The sequence below is a fragment of the Eptesicus fuscus genome, chromosome 18 (assembly GCF_027574615.1).
Source record: "Eptesicus fuscus isolate TK198812 chromosome 18, DD_ASM_mEF_20220401, whole genome shotgun sequence".
Taxonomy (NCBI): Eukaryota; Metazoa; Chordata; class Mammalia; order Chiroptera; family Vespertilionidae; genus Eptesicus; species Eptesicus fuscus.
The window spans coordinates 14216520-14242132 of NC_072490.1; the positions used below are offsets into that span (position 1 = coordinate 14216520).

General features: G+C 42.7%; 1 protein-coding gene across 1 annotated transcript in view; it reads right to left on the reverse strand.

Annotated features, from left to right (window-relative positions):
• TGFBR2 (transforming growth factor beta receptor 2) overlaps window positions 1-25613 on the reverse strand; it is a 77928-nt gene that overhangs the window by 35231 nt on the left and 17084 nt on the right. The window contains exons 2-3 of the mRNA XM_008153853.3: window positions 6523-6691; window positions 1709-1899 (exon numbers count right to left, since the gene is read on the reverse strand). Coding sequence (XP_008152075.1) covers window positions 1709-1899; window positions 6523-6691 — 360 coding nt within the window. The remainder of the gene's footprint in view (window positions 1-1708; window positions 1900-6522; window positions 6692-25613) is intronic.

A 25613-nucleotide genomic window follows, 5' to 3' on the forward strand; every position in this document is an offset into this window, starting at 1 on the left:
AGTTATATCTTCCCTCCTAACTCAAATGACATAAGGAAAGTGAGAAAAATGGTGTGTTTATACAATGAGAAAGTAGGAGGGAGGAGTGATTTATAAGTGTTACTGATAAAAATGTACATGCCTGCCTTCATGAACTGAGAAGCTGGCATAAGTGGGAAGCTGGACAGGAAGAGAGGGGAACGAGCAGGAGGTCAAGGACACAGAGGGAAGGAGATGGGTCTGCATCATTGGGACACACACAGGGAGTGTGCAGACGTAGCACTTGTGTTCCAAAAGGAATTTTTATAGAATCAGATCTATTTTGGGTTAATAACCTGTTCCCACTCTGAATTTACATTCCTAAAACCAAGAGAATATCATTTTCACTATCAGACAGGCAAAATTAAAAGGCTTATAATTGTTGGATAAGGTAAATGAAAATCCATATGCTCCGGTATCTTTTTTAGAAGAAAAACAATTTAGTCGTGGTTACTATATTTAAAATGTTCATAACTTTGATCCAGAAACTTGGCTTCTAGAAATCTAGCTTGCAGAAATATTAATAGTACACATGTGTAAGATGAGCTTACAAAGGAATTCACTGTAGCATTAAGTGACAAACTGGAGACACCTAAATCATCCCAATGGAAATGATTCAGTCAGTCAGAGAAGGTAATCCATATTATGGAATTAAAGGTGTGCAGTGTATCTGTATGTGTATCTTCTTTAGAAGGAGAAGTAAAAGTGGTTGGCTAAAAAAAATGTTGCCCAATAATATTTATAGTCTGATCAACTATTTGCCCTGAAAGATGGATGAGTGGATGGGATGGGTAGATGGATGGACAGAGGACAGATGCATTGATGGAGGAAGACAGGGAAGGGAGAAAGGCTGCAGGGATTATATGAATGAATGTCAGAGAAACATGTGTTTCCCATAAGCTCTCAGTATTGAGTAGCTGATGAGTTGGGAGTGAGGGGATGAGGTGAATGTATTTTTAATTTTAAATTTTTGCATGTTGTTAGATTGTTTGAATTTTTGATAAGGATATACTGCTTTTATAATTAAAATCATTGAATAGGGTGGTGTTGGTTTTTTAATTGAGGGAATAGCGTGTATCCTTCTTTCAAGCTGAGGGAATGCTGAACAATCTAATTGAGTCTTCTCCTGTCTCCATGGGTAAACCTTGGCTCATTATTTTCCCTCTGCATTTTAGTTCTTTTCTCACAAGGGACCAATAATAACTACCCTTTAGACAGACAAATCCTAGGAGTATGTACACTAAACTACTGGAGTTCGTTCAAAGCAAGTCCCCTCCAGTGTCAAACAGCCTCCTCCAATCTAGTAGTTCTCAAATTTTTAGCTGGCTCAGAATCACTTGGAAAGGTTTGTTAAAACACAGATTGCTGGGCCCAGGACCCAGGGTTTCTGATTCAGTGGGTCTGGGCTAGGGCCCCCGAATCTGCTTTTCTAGCACATTCTCCGGTCATGCTGTACTTTGGGGAAAGGAAACTATTGGTCCAAGACAAATAATAATGTGGACCCTATGACTCAGATTTGATAAGGACCAGACCTGACCCTGTTGCTCCATAAGCACCTCCTTCCACCATAGACTCACTCTCCAGCACCAGCCAGAGGAGGAGGAACTGTCCTCTGAGACTGCAGACCAGGGGCCCGAGAAATCAGCCCAGAGGAAGTCAGGCTCCAAGCCATCAAGGGAAGGAAACTCACCCTCTGAAAAGATGATGTTGTCATTGCACTCATCCGTGCTACAGGAACACATGAAGAAAGTCTCGCCATCCATTTTCTTCTCTTTCATAATACACTTCGGGGAAGCGGCGTCTTCAAGAACAAACCCGTGGTAGACGAGCGCGGGGTCGTGGCAGACCGTCTCCAGTGTTATGTTCTCATCGTTTTTCCTCCTTGGGTGCAGAGGTTCATAGGTGGAGCAGGGATGGGGAGGAGAGAAAGAGAGAATGGATGAATGGGGTCTCTGGACAGAAAGGCAATCTGGAATGTATTTCCTTCATCAAGTTGTTTCTCAGAAGGGCAGCTGGTTCCTGTTTTGCAGCATTAACAGGTTGCCTATAGTCCCCCGTGCTTTCTCTACTCATTTCAGTTTTTCCTTTGCTTATTCTCCAAGCCCACTTATGATCACAAACATGAGCGTTTACCTCAGGGGCTCTCACTGTCTTAATTCAGTCGTTAAAGGGGAAGGCACAGGAAACAGAAGACTGCTGAGTCCCCAGGGTGATTTCAAACCTTCCATCCTGAGTGTACTGCCAGGCTCACATGGCATCTCTAGGTTACTGGGCAGAACCAGGGTCTGTCTAGCTAACGTCTTCTCAAAGGGCATGTCTGGGGAAGTAGTTGCGGTTCCTCTTTCCATGTTTGCTGGGCACCATGAGTGAAGGCATGTTCCATGTCAGCAGCTGGCTGTGCTGAGAAAACGGAAGGTAACTCCTAGACACAGAACTGCAGGTTCCAGAATTGAATTACAGAAAGGAACAGAAAGGGGGAGGACTAAAACCCACGGGAAAGACCTGAAAGATGTTCTTCACGTACAGTTTAGTGAAACATTTCACGCTAATATAAATTAATTGTGTCTACATTTTGTGTTCCTTTACATCACATATTGGGAGCCTAACTCAGCTACGGGCTCAGCGACTCTCTCACAGTTTGCTTGGGTCCTATGAAGTGCTCAATTGGTTCTATGTGTACATTGCATCTAATAATGACATGATTAATACCCGCTATTATAACTGCAGAAGCCAAAATCAACCTCTGGCTTCCTTGGAAGTGCATTGCTTCTCTGCCTGCTTCCTTCTGCTCCCCTCAAAACCCTGCCATCTTGGGTGACTGCGTTGGTCTGATATCCTTCCTCCCATCTTCCCCTTTTCAGATGCAAAATAGCTGTTGTCTTAAACAGTAGTCTCTAAATCTGGAGGGGAAATCAGGCCTTAAATGACATGATAGATCCAGTCAGGTTTGCACGCGTAATCTTCCCTGGGAAGGATTCTGAGTGCATGCATATGAGTGCATATGTGCCAGCATACACTAGCACACACTCACCAATCAACCCCCTCACCCCCAAAAAACTCAGTGCTCACAGCAAGGAAAATGGGAGGCAGGCTGGAAGCATGAAGCTGTTAAGACAGTTTTCCCCTGAAAAGAAGTGGGCCCATAACCATAGGGAAACTTCAACTTGACTAATCCCCCGCTGGCTTAGGGCTTAATTCAAGGACACTAAAGAACGGTGTGTGAACGAGGGGATAAGGGAGTAGGGATGAGGGTGAGGCTGGAATGGAGTCATGGTTGTGACATCCAGAGGCGACTCCGGCAGAAGCAGGCGTGCCACTTTGTGAAACACATCAATGGTCCTCGAACTAACAACACTCCAGCAGGAGCAACAGAAGCAAGGCCTGGCTACGCAGGTCCCCACTGTTAGAGGGGGAGCAACCATCGGAACCTTCCCTCCAGGGTGGTAGCAGGGAACTCAATGAAACTTGGCTTGGCACAATCACACAACAAATATGTCCACTGGAAAATCTACCCACCCTTAAGTCTTAGCAGAAATGGTGGCCTTGAAACTAGATCACCTCCTTTCCCCCAAAGCTGTGTCTGTGAGTGTGTGAGTGTTGCAAACACGCGTGCATGTGTGTGTAGATGGATAGAAAGGCACATTGAGTCCGCTGTGCTCCCAGGGAAAAGCATGGTGTCTCTTTGTTGTGAAGCTTCTAGGGGTCAAGGAATGGGACGAGGAAGGAGTTGTGAGGACAGCCCCTCGGCAATGACTGGGCATCTCCTTGAGAGCCTCTTGCTTCCCACCTCCTAGCTCCTAGGGAACTAAAATCACAGAGAGGAAACTCAATACAGTACTTGAGTCTGGGTGAAGTCCTCAGCTGCTTTCTCCACTCAATCCTGTAACACTGCTCTCTCTGACAGCAGAGCTCACTTTGCAAACTATCTTGGGATGCAGATGAACATAGGCAGGGAAAACACAATGGAAAAAAAAAATAGATGTCTTTGTCCAGCAACATTTGCTCTGAGCCATTGAAGAGTTTATCAATAGCCACTGGAAAGCAGAACCACCGTCATGAAATTCATTTTGGTTCCATTATATTTCTCTTCTTGGAAAGAACTTGAACATTTTACATGAAATGGGTGCACAGTTGACATTAAATGAATGAATGACTCAATGGATGAATGAAAAGAACACTAAAACTGATAAGGCCTTAGTATGCACACCCTATCATGGTAGAGGCTTTCAGTTTCCATGTGACTGTTTCTAAAACAGCCCCCTTCCCTGGTTTGGGTTCCCTGGAAACAGACAGTGAGGCTATGAGGTCTCTGTGCAGGAGGTTTTTGGACAGGCACCTGTAAGTGACCTGCACATTGGAGGATTTGAACCGCAATGCAGGTTGCAAATAAAGGACTCAGCTGATCCCTCAGGAGCTGTAAAGCTGGGATGGCCCATCAGAGCTGTCCCATATTGAGGCAAAGTGGCCAGGCATTGGACCCCTGCATCAATCAGTTCTAGGATGCGGGCTGCCCAGGAAGAGGGGCCAAACTTGAGGAAAAGCCCACCTCCAATGCAGCAGTTCTGCTCAGTGCCAGGGAGTCCCCAGGAGGGACTAGGGTGAGCCCTTAGCAGCCAAAGCTCCAGAGGCCGATGAGGTGAGTGTCTCGGTGCTGAGGAGGAGGAGGGGGGTATAGCACAGCACCCACTGCATGTGCCTTTCTCCTCATCACGAGTGTGTGTCTTTACCAAGACAGGTAAAACTGAGGCTCACTCTTCAGTACTGACTTCACCGCTGGGACGTGGTGGAGACAGCAAGCTTCCTCTCCCCCACACATTCCCATTTTCTGAGACAAGTAAAGCCTCTATTCCGGTGGCTTGATTCACAATCAATCATTCAGACTTGTACTGTGAGTCAGGGAAAAAGATCCTAATTAAAAAAGCCTATTTTTTTTTTCTTCATTAGCAGAAGTTAGCTCACACCGCAGTGATACTTGGGTACAGACCATAAGTGGAGAAGCGTAGTGAAGAAGGAAGCGTTGGGGTCATCAGGCGGGTGTCTCAGTCTTGCCTGCACTAGACTTGCCAGGCATCCAGCCCCTCCTGAACTTTGACTCTCCCAGAGGAGGAAGTCTGCTCTGCTGATAGGAAATCACGATGGTGAAAATGTTGAAGTATGTACTGAGCATGAGTCCGTCCCCTTGTAAACTTCATAGACTCTCCTCCTGCCCTTCAGCATTACAAAGAAAATGTTCACTATACTTCCTACTTGAGCTATCTCAAGAGATATCATGTCCTTCAGTATCTCTCAAGAGAACCCTCGTCCTTTCTTTCCTGGAACCATGTCTAATTGCCTCGGCCATTCTTCGGACGGCACACTTTCTAAACCTCCAATGCTGGTCCCTTTATTCTCCATACAGTCTTTGTCAGAATCCTTTTTTCAAAAGCACTTCTCAGAACTGGACATGAATGAAGCTGGCAGCTACAGCAAACTGTCCTGGCAGGTCTGTGCTGTTAACATTCCTTTAGTTCTTAGGGAACAAGTTCATCCCCCCGTATGTACAGAAATTTGCAAGGTTTTTAGATTGCTCTATCATCAAGGCTAACTATATGTGGTTGGGAGAAAGTCCAAAAGACTCATTCCCAAAAAGGGAGGGGGAGATATGTGGGTTTACATTCTCATTTGCAACTGGTCAGGGGATACATAGGTTACTTAATAACCTGAATTCAAATAAATTCAAATCATGAGAATATGTTGTATTTCATTAATGAATGTAAACATTTGCATAACATGGGGACTTATTTGATGATCTCTTTTTCTTTTATCTCTTGTTCACACTTCCAATTATAATTACGAATTAATCAGATAATTTATGAGTGCACTTGTGTGTGTGTGTGTGTGTGTGTATGTGTGTGTGTGTGTGTGTGTGTATGAGAGAGAAAGAGAGAGGGGGTGAGGGGGAAGGAAGGAATCTGATCTAAGGGAACTATGTAGCTCTGATCCAAGAGAAAGAAGTAGTGTATTGCCCAGTGGTGGTGTGAGCGACATGGCCAATGCTTCTGACTAAGGAATGGATTGTTTTCTGGTTCCAGAATACCTTCCCCTTTTTGACAAGTGCTCCCCTCTTCCAACAGCCAACCTTTCATCTCTTCTTTTTCCTTAAAATGAGACTGAGGCTGCCTCAGGAGAACAAAGCCCCTGGTGTCACTGCGAGGGGGGTGTGTGTCATTAAATGTTGAAGAGTGTCATATTCTTCTCCTGCATAGAAGGAAGGGTCTCCAGATTTATTGCAAATATTAAAAGTCATCTGATATACTGTCACACACATAGAGAGACGTGTGTGTGTGTTTGAAAATGTACAGAATGTCTCTGGAAAACACATTTAACAATGAAAAGAGAGATGGTCTAAGAGAAAGGGAAACAGGTTGTGTCTACGCTTAGGGCATGAAGACATTGGGACTCCATGTACCTCGAGCATGCGTTACTATAAAAGGGGGAAGAGATTTCTTTCCAAGGCAACCTTACCAGACAGCCACACAGACTTCGTTGGGCTTCTCACAGATGGATGTGATACTGCAGTTGCTCCTGCACGATTTCTGGTTGTCACAGGTGGAAGATCTCACGTCACAGAATTTACACAATTGTGCAAACTTGAGTGCACCATTGTTTTCGGTGATCATCACATCATTATTAACTGTGGAGGGAAAAGAAAGATACACTGAATGATTATCTAATGAATTCCTACCAATGAATTCCTGATGATGTTATGCAATTTCGAATGAACCTGATGTCAGAAAAATAAATACGAAGAAAGACAAAATAATGCTTTCACATCAGATGAGCATTCCCTGCACCTCTACGATCTGTTAACGTAAGCCACTGCAGGGTGGGGGGGAATTTTGAGTTATTTCTTGCTTTTGTCCATGACTTCATAAGGCACTCTTTCTACACAAACCTTATCATCCCATCAAGAAACACAGATTAGATTGGCCTATTGCATTGTTCTGGGTGCTGGGAGCACAATGAAAAGTACCCATAGGGAAATTATAGTTTAGCTGGGTGGACAGTCAAGGAAACAGATGAGGGTAGGATAATCCAAAAATAGAGAGAAAGACAGAGGATGTGGAAGCCAGACAAGAGTCACCACCCAGATGGGCAGAGAGGTCACAGAGGAAGCAGAGCCATGAAGTGCGAACGGGAGCTGGCTACTCCCAGGAGACATTGTAGGTGAGGCAGGACTTGACCATTTTGTTCCTGACCTGCACCCGAAAGAGCTGTGGGAACTTCTTGCAACGGACTGGCTCTGCCTTGAGGAAAATCGGTTGCTCAACCAACATGGACAGAATGCCTCCTAGAAACAATCCCAAACACTGCCACAACTCTGGATTCCTGCAGGCGAGTGAAAATTGAGTTCACCTCAAGGGTCTGCTACCTCTCTGACTTCATCCCTCGACACCACCACCTCCATCGCCCATCTTCTTACTCCTTACCCATTAATTTTGAGGACACATGGGCTATTCCTGGAAGAAGACGAGTTTCTTCCTTCCTTGGGCCTTTCCTTATTAGTCCCTTTGTTTGGCTTCTTGTCACCTTTCTGGTCTTTGGTTAAATGAGAACTCTTCATTTATAGCAGCCCCCAAGTAACAAGGACCAGACTCCGTTTCATCTCCTGCACAATCCAACTTGGTCATTTACATGCTTATAATCTAGCCACCAAAAGGCAAGCTCTGTGAGACTTTATCTGCCATGGTTATATACTCTGCCAAGAAGAGGGCCTGTCGCATGGAAGAAGATATTAAAAAATACTTACTGAATAATGAGTGAAGAGATGAATACATAAATGAATATGAGAAGTTTGCATTTGGTCCTTCATACCAAGAGGGAAAGAATATAGAACTTCTTCCCCCATATTAGGGGGTGCATGATTATAAATGCAATATCCACTCATATCCACCAATCATACATTGAAGGCAGATTATTCTTTGCAACTCACATATTGCATGCTGAGAGGCAATAATGTATAACACTCCACTTTCCCAGCATTTTCCTCAAAGAGATCCATTTCTATTGGCAGTGAAGGTAATTAAAGGCATGCATTTGGAGAGACGAGTGAGACAAGGCTAGAAAGCATTTGGTCAATCAACCTGAACTTCATGACACTAAGGAAGATCAAGTACCTAGACCAGCGGTCACCAACTGGTGGTCCGCAGACCACTGGTGGTCCGTGAGGTCCGAAGGGTTGGTGACCGCTGACCTAGACCAGGTGTGGCACTAACCACTCCTTGCTGGTTAAGAAGATGGGAGGTGTGCTTCTCCCAGGGATCACGCTTGGAAAAGCTTCCTCATCACCTCCTCTTGTTAAGTATGCTCGTGCCTAAACACAGAGAAGCAGTTTCCAAGCCCTCCCACAGTCCATGTCCGTGAAATCAGATTTCTGTCATCGACACTTTGCCACTCAACCCTCTTTGTCACTTGGACATAGCACCTGTTTCCTGGGTCTCTAAAAATATAGACGTATATAAATTCAAGGTTTGCTTTCTTGTGGTAACATTAAATATAGAAGAAAAAATAAACCCATTCATCCCTCCCAGGCTTCAAGTTCACTTCAGGAAGTGTATTTTTAGGTAACAAACTATTTTGAAATTCTCTATGCTTAGCTAAAAATATAGGCCGAAGTGCTCTCTGAACCTTGCGTTAAATTTGGAACTAAAGCAGCAATGAATATGTTTGTTTTTTTCCTGCAATCGTTAGATTTGGATCCATTTGTGAAATAATTAGTTTAGCCCTTTAGGTTTCCCTACAAGGCATGGGCAAAGCAAAAAAAAAAAAAAAGTTAGGCTGTGTTTTGGTGTATTGGATTTCTTTTTAATAGAGTATGTTTAATATAAGCATCTATTTGCTGGTGAGGAAGCCTTATTGTTTTTAGCTATAAAATCAAGCCTCCCTGACTTGGAATTCAGCCTCCCATCACATTAGGATGTTAGCCTAGATTAGTGGCTATCCATTTAGGGGCATGTTGGAATCCATCACCTAGGGAACATTAAAAAAAAATAATGCCCGGCTGGCGTGGGTCAGTGGTTGAACGTCGAGCCATGAACCAGGAGGTCACTATTCGATTCCCAATCAGGCTGCAGGCTCAATCCCGAGTAGGTGGCATGCAGGAGGCAGCTGATCAATGATTCTCTCTTTTTCATTAATGTTTCTCTCTCTCTTCCTCTCCCTTCCTCTCTGAAATCAATAAAAACATATCTAAAAATAGTAATAATGAAGCGGTCCCATTCCAGATGATTTAATTATTCTGGAGGGTCCCCTGGGCATCAGGAATTTTAGAAGCTGCCTGGATGATTCTCATGTGAAACCCAGGCTGAGACCCCCTGACCTAAAATTACCTGAAAAGCAGCATAACCAGCACAAAACAAAGCAGAGAGAGGAAAAAACCCTCCCCCCATTCAAACACATATACAACTTGTGTGACAATGAAGTGGGAGCCCCTCAATAAAGCTTGGATGACTCCTTGTGGAAAGCATGCACCCAAAGCGAGGAGATTAGCACTTTCACACCTCAGGGGGCAATGCATCCTTTGGGGGCTGTCCAATCCTTTCCTAACAGAAGGTAGAAGTGTGAGGAAAGTGACAGGAGTTAGGGGTGATAAATAAAAACAGATGAGATGGTGCTGGGCGCAGCAGTGGCAGCCACAGATGTGGTGACAAGTATAAGGGGGTTGGATTTGATGCCTGCAAAACACAATCAACAGTGAAGAGACCAAAACAAAAGAAGAAAAAAAGCCATCAGAAGAAGAAGAAGAAGAAGAAGAGGAGGAGGAGGAGGAGGAGGAGGAGGAGGAGGAGGAGGAGGAAGAAGAAGGAGAAAAGGAAAAGAGAAAGAAGAATAAAGAAAGTCACCAAGTTGCACAGCCTGAGAGCACCACTCACATTACATACAATCTGTGCAAACAGGCCCCTGGATGTGGGCAGGTGTGGATCCATGTGCCTCAAGGTGAGGCCCAGAAAGAGAAGACCTCTGCATTGAATTCTGGGTAAAAGGCAAACACCCAGCTCTACTCCAAACTTGGAGGTGAGACAAAAGGGGGCAGGGGAAGGTGTACATTGGGAATTTATGCTAAGCTCCTACTGCTGGTTAAGACGCGTAAGTTATCACGTACCACCTGGTAAGTATCCAGCAAGGAGGCCTCATTTTTTTTTTTCTTTATGACAGTAAAAGCTACCTCTGCTAAGGTGAGCAGGCTTTTTATCTTGATCTGCCTTTGTTTTCATTTGAAAGCTTTTTCCACCCCCTCCTCCGCCCGCCACTCACTATTAGTTGGCTGAGGGAGGCTCCCCACCCTATAATTCCAGCCAGTCAATACCCAGCCTTTGCTTTAAGCCAGTATTCTCCTTTGTGAATAACTGTGTTGCTGAGATAGAGTTAAGTGTAGAGAACAAAGCTACTCTTAACCTTTGTTGGGGTCACCTCATTTTGATAAAAGCTTTATGAACTCACTCTGGGGCCAGGGGGCGGAGAGAGGTACATACAGACTTCTGCTCATCATTTCAGAGGATTGGCTCACAGATTCCTTAAAGGTCCATAAGCCCCAGTTGAAGACTGCTAGATTCCTCAAGAGTGATAGATAACTCGCTAAGCAGCACACTGCCCATCAGAATGGGGTGAAGGGCCAGTGGGCGCAGGGGGTGGTGAATTGCTTCTGTGCATTCCAACCCACAGAGGAAGAAGTTACTGTCATGACCTCACTTATCAAACATCTTTATGTTTAATACATAATGCTCGTAAGGCCAAAGGAATGCATAAATGCATAAAGTAAGTGCAGAGTTGGCCCCGTATATCCACAGGTTTTGCATCTGTGGATTCAACCAACCTCGGATGGGAAATATTTGGCAAAAAAAATTTTTTTTAAGTTACTTTGCTGCTGATATGTAGCTAGGCCTACCATGGTTGCATCTGTACTAAACACAAGACATTTTTCTTATCCCCTATATAATATAGTATATGACTACTTACGTACATAGCATTTATGTTGTGTTAGGTATTATAAGCAATCTAGAGACAGTTTAAAGTATATGAGAGGATGTGTGTAGGTTAAATGGACTTGAGCATCCATGGATTTTGGTATCGAAGGCGGGAGGGCAGTCCTGGAGCCAATCCCACACCCCCAGGATACCAAGGGACAACTGTACCTGTAAATAGCCAGGGGTGGAGCCAAACAATACAACAAAAGCCACCTAATTAACCCTAGAGCAAACCCTTACCAACTTCAAAATTACTTCCACCTCAGGTTGCTAACTTACTCCCCTAAGCCTCTTCAGCTATGATGTTCTCATGTTAAGGCAGTGCATTTTAATGTCTGTAGACCCTCTGTGAGCAGCTGACTATCTTTAGGGGATTTTTCTACCCATCACAGGCAAATTAGCTATTTGTAAAGTTCCAATATGAATGTCTCCCCACTCCACCGCCCCCCAGAAAGTCATTCAGTAAAGGAAGTGGACATGGGCAGCTGCTTGCAGCATATGATGGTGTCACATGGCCCATCACATTTCACTTCTCTTCAAAGAAACCCGTGAGAAATACTACATCCAGACCTTCAGTCTAGGTCATACTGCCTTCCTCATTTTAGGGCACATTTTCCCCAAGCTCACCGCTAAGAGACAGAGTTTCCAGGTCTTGAGAATATGAATCAAGCAAATGCTTAGCTGTGTCTATTTCTGAAACGATCCTGTTATCTCTGAAGGTCAGAGGTGAACAGCCTAATAAGGGTTAGATTTATTCCTGATAAATACTAGACATTTTGGATAGGAATACTGAGTCCATGTCTTTGGCATAGAGTCTACAATTATGTAAAATCTCAAGATTCCAAAAATAATCCCACACACTTTGCCAGAAATGCTTTCGTGTATCTTTGAATTCATGCATCTACCTACTGTTGTTCTGTAGCATGTTTTGGGGGGCATTTAAGAAGTCACTTATTTCACAAGCACCTCTGGATGTCTTGCTTAGTGCTATACAGTATATTTTGTAGCATGATCACTAAAATTGATGCAACTGAGGGCAGGGTCTCATAGAATAATCCATGGCAACTGGTGAACAGAACTCACTACGCCCGGGAGCCATGAATGTTAATAAGCACGAATCCCTTGGGAACACGGTTAGCCCCCAGGGGTGCTGGATAGTCACTATTCAGCAGTGCATACTGGCTCGTGCAATTGTGAAGCTGGCAACTCTGAAACTGGTAAGGCAGGTGGGCGGGCTGGAAACTCAGGCAGGAATCCACGCAGCAGTTTTGAGGCAGAACTTCTTCTCCAGGAAACCTCAAACCTCAGCTTTGCTCACAGGTTTTCCAACCGATTGAATAAGGCCCATTCCCATTATCTAGGGTACATTTTTCTTAAGGTCAACTGATGGCAGTTGGTATTCACATTACAGAGTCCCTTCACAGCAACACCTGGATGAGTGTTTGATTTAAGGACTGGGCACCAGAGCCTGGCCAAGTCCTCAGACACTGACCAGCACCGGTAGGAATGGAGACTCTGTTCCCGGGTGACATCATGCCACTGGTTCACACTGAGCAGAAAGGCTGTGAAGAACCCGATTGTTGACTGGCCATTATTTCCCTTTCTCCATTCATGTTGGATCTAGCAAAATTAAATACACTACGTCCTCACTTGAAGTCGCCGATAGGTTCTTGGACTTTAAGCAATGACGTTTAATGAAACTAACCTGGCCACAGGCTAATTGATGTAAGCAAGAGTTAAGTAGCTGTGTCATCTCATCAACGTTATAATGAAACAACTTTGAATGAAATGACGTTATTCAAGGACCTGCTGTACTACTTCTCACCTTTTTTTAAAGGCATGTCTCATCTTACAGTTCCTTCCATCTGCTTTTCTCTGAAGCCTGGCCTCTTAAACAGTCACAGGCCCAGCGGCTCCGATCACCATATGGGCCCGGAATAGAAAGACTTGTTCTCTGAAACTTTTTAATCGCAGCTGGCATTTCAGAGTCAGACACTGAGGCGACCATCTGGCAGACAGCCGCCATGGTTTGTGATGTGGGCAACACCTCCCCCGCTCCCCAAGTGTGGCCCTTGAGACCAGGTGGGACAATTTACTGGCCTGGCACACATGTCCTCCTGCCCAGAACAAAGAAGCAAATCACACAACCTCAGAGGTGGCCCTTCATGAGTCCTCATGAAAGAAAGACATCCCCAAGCTAATCAGATAGTTTGGCCAATTATTATAAACAAACAAAAAACACCTTGTGATCAAGTCAAAGATATTGTAGGAATAGTTCCCTTCTCTGAATATCTATTGCACAATTGGAACTTCTAACACAATGAGATACCTTCTTTTTCATTTTCGAATTGTATTGGAACCCTCATCCCCTAAGTAATGTTAAGTATCTTGAGAGCAGGAGAGGTGGAACTTTCCTTTAGTGACGGTCCCACATGGTCCCAGGGCCAGTCCTGGAGAAGCCATCACTTAGTTAACAGGGAGACCACTGTGTGGGCAGTAAAGAAATGGAGACAAGTGGCCTGAAGGCATCGATTCTTCTTTTTATGCAAATGTTTTCATAGTAATAATACTTTTTAAAAACTTTGTAGGATGACCTAATCAATACTCTAAAATCTCTTTGAAATTGTAGGGAAATCATTTGTATTAGTCAGAAAGAAAAGATATATATATATATTTTTTTGTAGTAAGAAAATATATATATTTTGCTGCATTGAAATTGCCTATCACATGGTCAACAATTAAGGATTTATCAAGTGTCTCTGATGTTCACATGGTAAGAGATTTAAAACAAACATCAGGTTGGCTCCTGCCCTACTATGGCTGACATTCTAGATTGAGAGGCAAGATTACCAAAGCAATGTGCTTGCCTTTACATGCAAACATGAGGTGAGAAAAGGAGAGAGAGCCCATACAGGAATAGCCAGCTTCACAGAGGAGTCCATCCTTGCAGGATGGTGGTCTTGAGAGGCAGAAGAAGGTCAGAAAGACACTAAGTGTTGAGAAGATAGCTCAGACCAAGCGGTTGAGCAGAATGGGCAATCCAGACAATCTAGACATCATATCTCTGAAAACACAGAATTATTCAACAACTTGCATGTTTCATTTCACAGATGGAAAGGCTGAGAGGCACATGGAGGTTCTAGGTGTGTATACGGTTCATGCAATTGGTTTGGCCGGAATTAGATTTACAACAGGCAAGGAAAATTGAAGAGGCGCAGACAAAGTCCCAGACTTTGTCCACCTAATCTCATAATAGAAAAATATTCTGTTCTAAAATGAACTGAATAAACTCAATGCCTCATTTAAAAATGGAAAAGTCAAGAACTAGCAAATAAATCTGTGAATCTGGAAAGTTGTAGAACTCCTTACTAAAACTCCAGACTACCTTGACTATTATATAGTTATGTAGGTAATTATGAATGAACTAGAGGCCCAATGCACAAAATTCGTGCACTGGCAGGGTCCCTAGCTGCTGCTAGCTGCTGGCCAGTACTCCCTCCCTTACCCCGGCCGGCCCTACCCCTGGTCGAACTCCTGGTCAAGGGGACAATTTGCATACTATACTTTTATTATATAGGATTGGAGAGGGGTGTGTGCGTATGTATGTATGTGTGTATAACTTCCTTCCCTGTTTGACTTGTTCCACTGAGGGGATTTAGCTTTGCGGATTTGGGTTTCAGTAGCTTTTCTGTCTCATGAGTTTAATTTTTCACTCTGAATTGCTTTAAGAAGACTGCATAAACATAAATCTGTATTCACCAAACAAGGAAGTTAAGGAATTACAGGATGCACCAAAGGGATTACCCAAAAGAGTACTTTAAATTAAAAAATTTGACTGTGCCTTTAGGATTTTAAATTTTTGATTGACAACATTTTAAAGAAACCATATATAGAATTAAACAAACCGTAACTGAATGGAAAAAGTAATTGCCTTTTTCTAGTGACAAACATAAACTAACTGAGCTGGAGCTTCCTTGCATTCTTCCCTGTTGAACACTCCCCAGTACCTCTAATAACTCCCAAAAATGCACACTGTTTTCTTGCTTCTCCCTGAACTTCATGGATCACTGAAGAATGAAGTGTAGTTTGAGTTCTAACCCTTGCTGAATTTGCCTTTTTTTTTTTTTTAATATGTCTCAGAATCAGGGCACATATTTAGGAGACAAAACCCAAACATTTAAAATGACTCTTGCAGATGGAAAAAATCTACATGGTTGCCAAAGGCAGTATTTCAGAATACCAGCACTTCACCATATTCCAAAAGCTGAAAAACTCTCAGGCCTCTGGATCACCTTCCTTCATCTTTAATAGGGATCATGTGGATAAAACACACTCCTGAAAGCTGGGCAGGGGTGAGCAGTTTGCAGCCAATACCGCCGTCCACACTTGGCAATTTTAGTTTAGCATTGATAAAGCTGCTTTTAACAGTGTATGTATCTGGCCAATCCTAACTGTAGGGACTTGAGCCCCAAACCAGGAGCATGCAGGGGCTGGGGCTGAGGACAAGAGGAATCCAGTTGATGAAATTAATTTTATTCTTCTGCTTGGAAGTGCTGGGACTTCACATAAAGCAATAGCAACTGAGGAAACATTCTCCCTCTTCTCCCTGGGTTGTTCAAACTTGGACTAAGTGCTGAGCAATAAGGAAAATCATCCAGATTATTGAAAATAAAAGACGATTAACTCTCTTGGTGATAGTCAAAACAACACTGGTAAACAGCACAGTCTGAGAGAGGCAAGATAATGAGCACACGATTTATGGAATTTTATAACATTATAATTCAGCTAAAATAATTTGTTGCTTAGCAGAAAAATTGGCCAACCTAAACAAATATACATTGTTTATCTACTCTGTGAGCGCCCTCACATTAACCCCAGAGGAGAGGTTGGACAGTATAAGACACGGCGCTTTTCTCAAGGGGCTTACATTCTTGCAGAGAATGAAAAAACATACACAAAAATGATTTTTTTATCCAACGAGCTGAAAATGAAAAAGATCTACATGAAGATGTGCTTTTAAAAACCATATTATTAATTTAAGAGTGAAACCATTCTTAATCTCAAAGTACTCGGGCAACTGCATGCAAAAATGAGTAACAGAACCTGGTAAGAAAGAACTTTTTAAAAGATAGCAGCTCTTAGAGAATCTGAAAAACAGGCACCTGAGATGACCCATGTGCTTCAACTGAGCAAGGAATTTGGTCTGAATATCAATTTCCTCTGAGGCCGGGCTTTTCATTTATAAATGTTGTGGAAGCTTTTACTCCCCCTCCTTCCACACATGCCTAGTGCCTGAAAGGTTTTTCAATTACAGTTTTACTAAGTATGTGAAAATATCAGTCAAAGCAGACGATTCCCATATTCAAGCTCTGGAAAAAGGCTGGAAACATTACTGCGCTGGGGGAGGGACTCCTTTTAAAGGTGAGGTCCAAGACACGTGGTTTCTGACAACCAAATAACTGGGGAGTAGACCAGCCCGAGAGATGCTGAAACAGAGGTTGGTGGTGGGGGGTGGGAAGGGGAGGATGGAGTGAGCCAGGGAGAGTCCAAGGATGTGTTCTGTTGGGCCTAAACTCTTCATTTTAAAATGTGAACCAAGCTTTAAAATTAGGATACTTCCCATGAAAAGCCAATTTTCCAACTCCACTTAAGAAAGTAAAAAAAGATGGAGCAACAGTGGGCATACATCATCCCATGACGACAGTCAGCTGGTGGTGAGGGGTGGTGGTCCCTTAAGGTGGTACAAGCATCTTCAAGTTTGCCTCACCCCTGCCACTCTGTCAGATCTCCTACCCCCTGCCTGGCTCCTGTGACCATCTGAAATTTTACCATTAATGATCATTTAACATGTCCATTCGATTCTCTCTCCCAGTATCAGAGATTTCACTGAAATATAAAAATTCATGATTTAACTCGCTATTGTGGCCATTTTCTAATATGTATTTGATTCTCTAATGTGGATACTCACAATATGGTTCAAGGAAAAGAACAACTTTTTAATCAGTTCTGTATGGGATAATATTACTGGTTATTATTTCTATTATCACCACCTATTGACTGCAAGCCAAGCCTAGCCCCGTACTAAGTGTTGTGATGATGATTTCATTTGCTCATCAAAACAACCATGTAATTTTGTCATCACCATTTTATAGTGGGGAAATTGAGGGTCAAAGAGGTGAAATAACTTATCCAAGATCAATGACAGACAGCTGAGAGGCAAAGCCACAGGTCACAAGGAACCCTTCGTCCTTCCTCATGCAGCAATAAAATGGATGTTCCCAACATAAAGGTTTGAGAGCAGAGCTTTGCTGGAATTCCATGGAAGACAAAGACACTGCCGGTGGCCTACAGAGGTTGAGGGGTGTCTGTAGGCGCAGGGGGAGCAGTAAGTTTCTCAGAAAAGAGCTTTGATTCTTTGTAATTACTTCACTTACTTTACGAGACATATAGAATAAGGGCAGCTTGGTGAAGTCCAAGAGTTTTAAGGTCAAAGACCTGAGAGTGAATTTGGGTTCTGCCAATATTAACTGTGGGGCCCAGGGCAGCCACTTAACTTCTTGGAACCTGCATTTCTTGGTCTATGGAATGGTACTTTCCAGGGTCAGGAAGAAGAGAAAACATGCTGAAGTACACGTGAAAATTGTCTAGACAATAGAAAGTGCCACACCAGCACTCTGGTTGGAAATGGAACACGCACCGCATGCAATGCTCTATCCCCAAGAAAGAAATTTACAGGCAAGGCAGGCCAAGATAATTAAGAGTAATGTAGCAGTTTGATGACTTTTTTAAAAAAATGTTTCAGGAAATTTGAGTGAGGAGACAAGTTGAAATACAATGTTTGTTACCACTGTGCTCCAAAGCTTTCAGAGATATACTGGAATCAATCACTGATTTATAATAAAGCTCCCAAGAGTGTTCAGGATCTTTAAATAATCCTTCCAGAACCAAATAATCCAGTTTTAAAATATTATTCATAACCAGTTTAGGATGAAGTTCAATTTTCAAATTCTCTGCTGAGTCTACACAATACTCAACAGGCGAGAGCTGATCTGCTTTGGCCTGGAGACACTTTCATATGTTATTTGGCAACACGCTAATAAGATTAGTGAGTTTGACATGCAGAGGTGGGGAGGCAATGAGGCGCCTTAAGATTATGAAATTCTCAAGTGTTGAGATAAAGTTAGATTTGGCTTCCTTTCTCAAGGAAATAAAACCAGTACACTTTGACTCACAGCTGGTGAGAGAATCAGAGAAGAAAATGAGCAACAGTTTGGCTAGATTTGTACGTATCCAGTTAAGAAGTGCTCTGTGCCATTCAGGTATATGGAAAGCAGTATTTCTTAATCTCTTCTCCTTGAGGCCATTTACTCATGTAAAAATTAATTATGTGACATTGCTATGCAATTTCTACTGGAGGGGAATTGGCCGTGCTGGGGACGGAAGCAGGTTGCAGCAGAGAGGGCTATGGACCAGCTGTGATCACACCACTAGACACTAACTCAACCACTCTCTGCCTGTCCTCTGACCAGATAGGTGGGTTGAAATCATGACCTTTAAGGTCCCTTTCATTTTGGAAAACATTCACAATTCAAGCCCCAAAAGTGAAGAAAGCTGGATAATTCAAATATGGCCCAGCTGAGAGCAGGTAGCCCTGGTGAAAGAGAATGAGATGCTGTTTCAGCTTAGAAGAAAAATGGCTTCAGGACTGTCAGGCAGGGCGTTTACATTTTGGGCTGTTTTCTCTGCTGGTTGAGAAACCCACCTTTGGAACCTCTTAGCGTGCTGTTTAAGTACCATGCTCCCACCAAACCCCCCTTAACACTCATACACAGACGTAAACCTGAACCCGGCCGCTGCTCAGTCCTGTGAGAACAAAACTCCACAGTGTCATTTGGGCATCACGAGGTTGGAAGGAGGAAATGTATGGAAGGGTCACTTTCCATTCAGCCCCTGTAGGCATTTCCTCTCATTTTATGGGGGATGTGGAGGAAATTCTGATTTGCAGCAAAGACTTTTACTGTCACAGTTTAAAACAACAACCCTGAGCATGTTTCTAACGTTTCTAGTCTCTGTTTATACTGAATCCATTCTCTGGGCTCAGCTTGGATGATAAGGAATAATAACAAAAGGTTTGATTGTGTAAAAAAAAAATCCTATTGCTTGATCGAAACCTTGATTCTGTCTGACAAATGGCTGTGGAAGGTTAGCATTATTGTTCTCCTGTCACAGCAGAAGAAAGTGTTAAAGGAACCTGCTGGGTGGGCAGACAGCATAGGCTGTAAGCTCCCTGAGGGCAGGGACTGTCATCTGTCTTGTTCCATGACGACAGCCTCTGTCCAGGGTCTGCCACCTAATAGGGGCCCAATACATGTTGGTTGAATTAAAAGCCAAAATTCAAAATCAAGCTCCTTCTCCTTTGTCATCTATTCAAGGCTGATTTCCCTCCAAATGCAAATGAAGTAAAAGAAACACAATCAACTTTAAGGAAATGAATATAGAAACAACTTCTAGTGTGCTTCTACTGATATATTAAAAACAGTGATCCACTTCTAAAAGAACTTGGGGAGGCTTTTAATTGACCGGTAGTGACCAAACTACCCTTGACTACTTAGTATATGAGGACGAAAAGGCATATTCAGATTCATTTTGGTTTCTAAAAAAACACCAAACACACCAAAACCTCCCCACCACCACCACCACCACCACCACCACACACATACATACATACTTCATGTTTTTCAAGCAGAGGAAGTGAAATTAAAAAGAAACAATTTTCAAGCATTGTCAAGGCTTCAAGGAAAGACAACAAAGGGCAGGAAATTTGAAACGAAATCTGAGAATCTGCCCTTAAACTGGGCAACTTCACTTGCTTTCTCACAGTGCAATTGGATGAGAAAATGTAAGGCTGGTCTTTGCCTTTCCTGGGCATCATTCATTGCTATCATGACCTTCAAGTTATTTGTAATAGCTAGGATAAAGGTATGTAGCTGCCATTTGTCTGATGCAATCCTCCAATGAGTGAAAACCCAACTTCTCTCTAAGCCATAACAATGCAACTCAAGTTGGGGAGAAGAGAGAATAATGTTTACATGATGACATTGTCAACAGGCTGTAGTAGATAGATCCCAGTAGCCATTTTAATATGGAAAAATGAGAACCACACTCAAAGTCCTTGAGGTACATTCTTCTCACATAGTATTGGAATGTGGTGAGCTCCTAGCATCAAGGATGAATGACCACATTTGCATACTGAAATTACACTTGCTACTAGGGATAGGGTGTAATAAGTAACTTACACTGTGAAATGCTTTGGATTGCCTTTGACTAGAAAATCGAATTAAAATACTTTCTAGTTCTTAAGACAGCAATCTCTGGTATGCAACTAATGTTTGTACCTTCAAATTGCACCCCCCCCCGCCCCCGCCAATGCAATCTTATTTGTTAAACCTACTGAGAGCCAAGATGTAACTCAGCATCATCTCTTTACCAACACCAAAGGACTGCAATTGGCTCCATTTCTATGGAGTCTAATGTAAAACGAGAGAAGCAAAGATGGCAGACCATGGGGGAGTGGAGATAGCGGGGAAAGATGACAAGCACACTCTGGTTTTAGGGCACGTGAACCTGTTCCCTCCAACTCGAATGCTCTTACCCCAGATATCTGCCTTCTTCACACAGGGATGTGACAACCCTTCTGAAATGACAAACACGCACCATCACTCCCTGCCTCTCGGCTTGCATTCACCATCCTGGCCTGTGAGGAGAATTCTGTTTGCTAACTTGTACACATGGGTTTTGTTCAGTTCACTGCTGTTCTCCAGCTTCCTGAACACTGCCTAGAACAGGGGAGCCGGTAGTCAATAAACACTTGTTCCCAGCTTTCCATTTCCCCAAGTCCTCTAAAGCCAAGTTTCATATCCTGTTCTTAATTCCTAGAGAAAGCTTTTACCCTTCTGGGAAATTCCTCTCACTTGTTTAAAAAAAAAATAGTATTTATTTTCAGTTGCTGGACAAGGAATAAAGATGTGCTCACAGAAGGACTAGGACAATAGGGGGAAAAATGTTGAACCCAGGCATGGAAGGTTGTTGTTGTTTTTTTAAAAAAGCTCAAGGTTCATTAGTCAAAATTAGCCATATAAAGAAGTCAGCTCAGAAGTCCAAAGTTTCTTTTCTGGGAAGAGCTGGTTCATGAAGGTGCAGGATCATGGAACAGTCAAGAGAAGTTGCTTCTCTCAAAACACACAGTTCTGAAGTCAGGGGGACAATCCAGAGCTGCAACTGTGTAATGCAGTGGCCAGAGGCTTTTCAATTCAACTTTAGTTCAATAAAAGCACATACTCACTTTCAAGTTGCACTAGCCATTTTCAAGTGCTTAGAAGCCACATGTGACCAGCCTACATAGACATAGAACATTTTCATCACCACAGAGAGTTCCACTGGACAACACTGATGGAAGGAAATCCAAGAAGACCTGGGTTCCTCGCTCCCAGGGAGACCCGAACACGAAGGCTACAGGACGTGGAAGGAGAAACGGGGCAGAGCTAGGAAGAGTGTCCCACTGGGAGGAGACATGCCTACTGGCTCGGAAGCCATCTGTACTTAAAAGTTCCATCCTGATTTCTTAAGGAATGTGTTCTGTATTAAATGACTGGCTGTCTGTACTATTTCTGTTGAGATAAGGACAGAAGACAATTAAGGACAAGAGCTAGATTCCACGGTAAACCTATAAGCCATGAGTGGCAGCAGCAGAAGTTTCCAGAAGTAAGAAAAATGGACCGAACTGGGTGTGCAACAAGCTGAAACCTGTGAGGGTTCAAGTCAGCTGGCACAACCTCTCAAAATGCAAATCCCTGCGCCTAAGATAAAAGACTGTAAAAAAAAAGTCAGACTCCGAAGGTATTAAGTAATTCCTAGTAAGCCCCATTTCCATGGCTGAAACGTAACTCAGAGCTGAAGCACACAGATTAGGTTTCCAGTCAAAGCCCACATGAGCCTACAGCAAGGAAATTAACATCTCAGAAAAAATATTGGCCTTTTTTGTCAAGATTTTGCTGAGGATTTAAATCACAGCCGGCCAAATAAGGGTGAGTTTCTAGAACACAGCAGAGAGGTGACCAAAGCAGGAAGAATGTATTCACAGGGGAAAATCCCAGTATCCTCAGGGTAGCCACTTCCCATGGATTTCTGTGATGGAAGCTATACCCGAGGGCAACCTTTCTCCTTAGAGACCTTTACCTGCCTCTTAGACTTCTCTTTAGCCAGTTTGTCCAGGAGTTTGAATGGTTTAGAATCCCTAACGCGCCATGGGCATACACTTTAAGCATATTTTTCTCCTGCAGGACAACACTAGTTTTACAGCCTTTTTAAGATTAAAACTAAAAACACAGGTGATAAAAGAGACCTGGCTGGATCCTCCCACAACAAAGTATTATAATCAGAGTGTATTACTAAAGAGTATTTCCATAAGCATTAAAATATTTTGTACCCAGGATAGAAATGGTCTGAGTAATTCCAAAGTACAGGACTGGAAAAGTACAAATAATTTAATCTGTCCCACTATGATTATAGGTGCTAAGAAATGACCTCAATAGACTTCAGTATTGGATTTGAGGAAAATGGGAATTTAAAGGATACGCTTCCACTGTTCTGCTATTATGGTAGTCAATACCTGCTTCATGTGCCAGTTGACATTTAAGTTCATTGAAATAAAATAATATTTAAAACGAAGTTCCTTAGCTGCACCTGCCACATTGCAAGCCACAGGTAGCTAATGGTTACCACACTGGACAGCACAGATATAAGATATTGTCACCAAATGCAGAAAGTTTTACTGAATAGTGCTGCTCTCTAAAATCGCTATATAATTTGCCCCAATATCATCATAGAGATTATGAAGTTAAAACACCAAATTTCTGTGCTATTGGCCACCTTCTAGACCCTGATGAATTCCTTGCAGTGCTTTATACATGTTGTATAATCAACCCAACCTCCCAGTCTCAAGCCCGTTAAAATGGCTTTAGATGTTAGGAAAGTATTCCACCAAGGTTCTCCCCAAGTGAAAGTCTAAATTCTTCAGAGTTCCAAACATACATGAATCATATGAGATAACTGAAGTGTGAGCTTATCAGGAACATGAATGAGGCCCAGGCAAAATAAGGCACTCTCTAGAATTAATGTACTTGTGTCCTTTGTTTTGTTTTGTTTTGTTTTGTCACACTTTACCCCAGAGGATTCAGCAGGCTACTTTGCATGGAGTGAGGTCTAGATAGCACCTAAGGAAAGTTCTGGGACTCTTAAGAGCTTCCCCATAAATCTTTTCAGGTGCAAAGAAGGAATGATAGTTTCTAAAAATTGTGAGGTGCTGACAAGGAATCCATGTGCTCACTGAGTGCACAGGGAGGTCCTGATGCACTCCCCTGCCTCTGCTATTGCAAGGCATTATGGGAAAGGAAGAAAGAGATGTGTTACCTTCACATCATGAAAAACTCCTGGCCTTGCAATGGTTTACTTATGTCATTTTTCTACTTACAATTTGTCAGCGACTCAAGCCTAAACTACATGGGCTGGCATTTATGGTAATCAAAAATCCTTTGCTCGATCTACCAGTGCATGGCCAAGGCATGATCCCCAAGGTGGACTGCCCAGGCCCCTGAAAGGGTTCAGTAACCTCTTATGTGACTGGGAGAAGGGACTCAGAGAATGGCTTCTCCTAGGACACCTGGTGTCTGACACTGTCCGGGAAAAGAGGCCCAAGGCAGTTAGCATGCTATTGTCCACACTGGATGTGGCTCAGGGAAGCTGGAGCACTTCCTCTGTGTGGTCAGTGGATACAATGCCAGCAGGCAGCTTCCCAGCTTCCCCTCTGTTTCTTTGAAGAAAGTAGGGAAGTATAACTCTGGGGCTAACAAGTAGACAGTCCTGCCATTGAGTGGTAGCAGCCTTTCAGACCCTGCTCCACTGTTTTCTCCTTCAGAAAGTCATCCTTATTACTCCCTGCCAACCCAATCCCCCAGTCTTTGCCTATTCTGGCCTTGATTTTTATTCCCCTTCATTGTGAGGTAGCCTTTTAGATGGGCATCTATTTTACCCCACTCTGCAGGTGAGTTTCCGTAAGTAAAGGGATTTTCATTCTCCCACAGCTCTACTCCAAAACCTGCCTCATATCGGTTATACTGGATTTAGTAATACAGTCAGAAGATGGGAGGTTTTGAACTCAATAAATGGTACTTCTTTGCTGGGGAATATCAAGTAAGTACCTTGACCTCTCTGGTCAAATTCCCCATTTGTAACCTATCTGGAATAGGCTGCATCAGTGTTTCTCAACCTGGGTTCCACATCTGAATTATCTGGGGATTGGTGCCAGGACCCTACCAATAGGGGAAATAAATCAGAACTTCTAGGGGTTAGGCTCAGGCCTTAGAATTGTTTTACAAGCTCTCTAGATGATTCTAATGTGCCCCTAGAGTTGGAAAAACAACAGTTCAGTAAAGGATTTATTTTATATGGAGTACGAACTTAACAGAAATAAACTTAGAGGTTAGAGATAGGGGCCATGACAGCACTGGGTTAGGGGCGACCAGGCCCATGAGCAATGTGTCTCCATTTGCCCAGCTGCTAAGGAAGATCACAAACAACATTATCACAGAATCTTATTACACATGGGCATAGGTAAGAGTCAAGCCCAACCCAAATAGTTTTCTTATGTGACTCAAACTCTAATATTTTAGGATGAGGCAGGGATCATAAACATAACCAGCCCTAAGGGATTTGGTTGTTATTGTACAATTCTTCCTGGAAGAGGATCTTTTGATTAATTTTTAAGTACGGATTTTAGAAGTTCCTAACTTATTAAAGGATGGAAATTCTTTCCCAATTACCAAGGAGACAATAGGCTTAAAGGAAGCTCGTTTTGAAAGATCTGAGGAGCAGGTTTCCTGAGAAAGCTGAATTCTAAAGTGTTTTGACCCCATGAGGCAAAATGAATAGTGAATTCAAGCAAACGTGAGAAAATGCATCTTCCCTTAGATAATCTAGCAAACAAGTTTAAAAGGCAAATAAACCGTTCCTTAGATAAGTTAACAGTTGTGGATAAGAGTGTCCTTCAGAAAAATCTCAAAGCTAACTAGATATAACACACAACAGATAACTTCTAAGTCAATATATTCCTATAATTTAATTTCTTTTCCTAATCTCTGTGATATTTTTCTTTGTTAGTCCATTAAACAAATATACATTGAGCACCATCTATATACCAGGTCTGGGGAACCATTCCTGAAATGTGCAGATGTTGAGTACTTTTCTTGGTATAATGGCATTTGCCTTAACAGAATTAAGTATGTAAAACTTACAATTTTTAAAAGATTATATATAAAATGTATTATTCCAGAAGGTTTACTTTGAAATCCTTTTTTTGAAGTGTATGAAAATGGAAAACCTAAACCTATGATAGTTTTCAAGAAAAACTCTCCACTTATAAATTCATGAGCCCAGTTGTTATTTAATGAAGCTCATCTTTTCTAGGAAATTTTCACTGAGAAGGAAAAATCAGAATGATTGTCAGTTCCAAGTCCCTGGGGGAAATCATCCTGATGA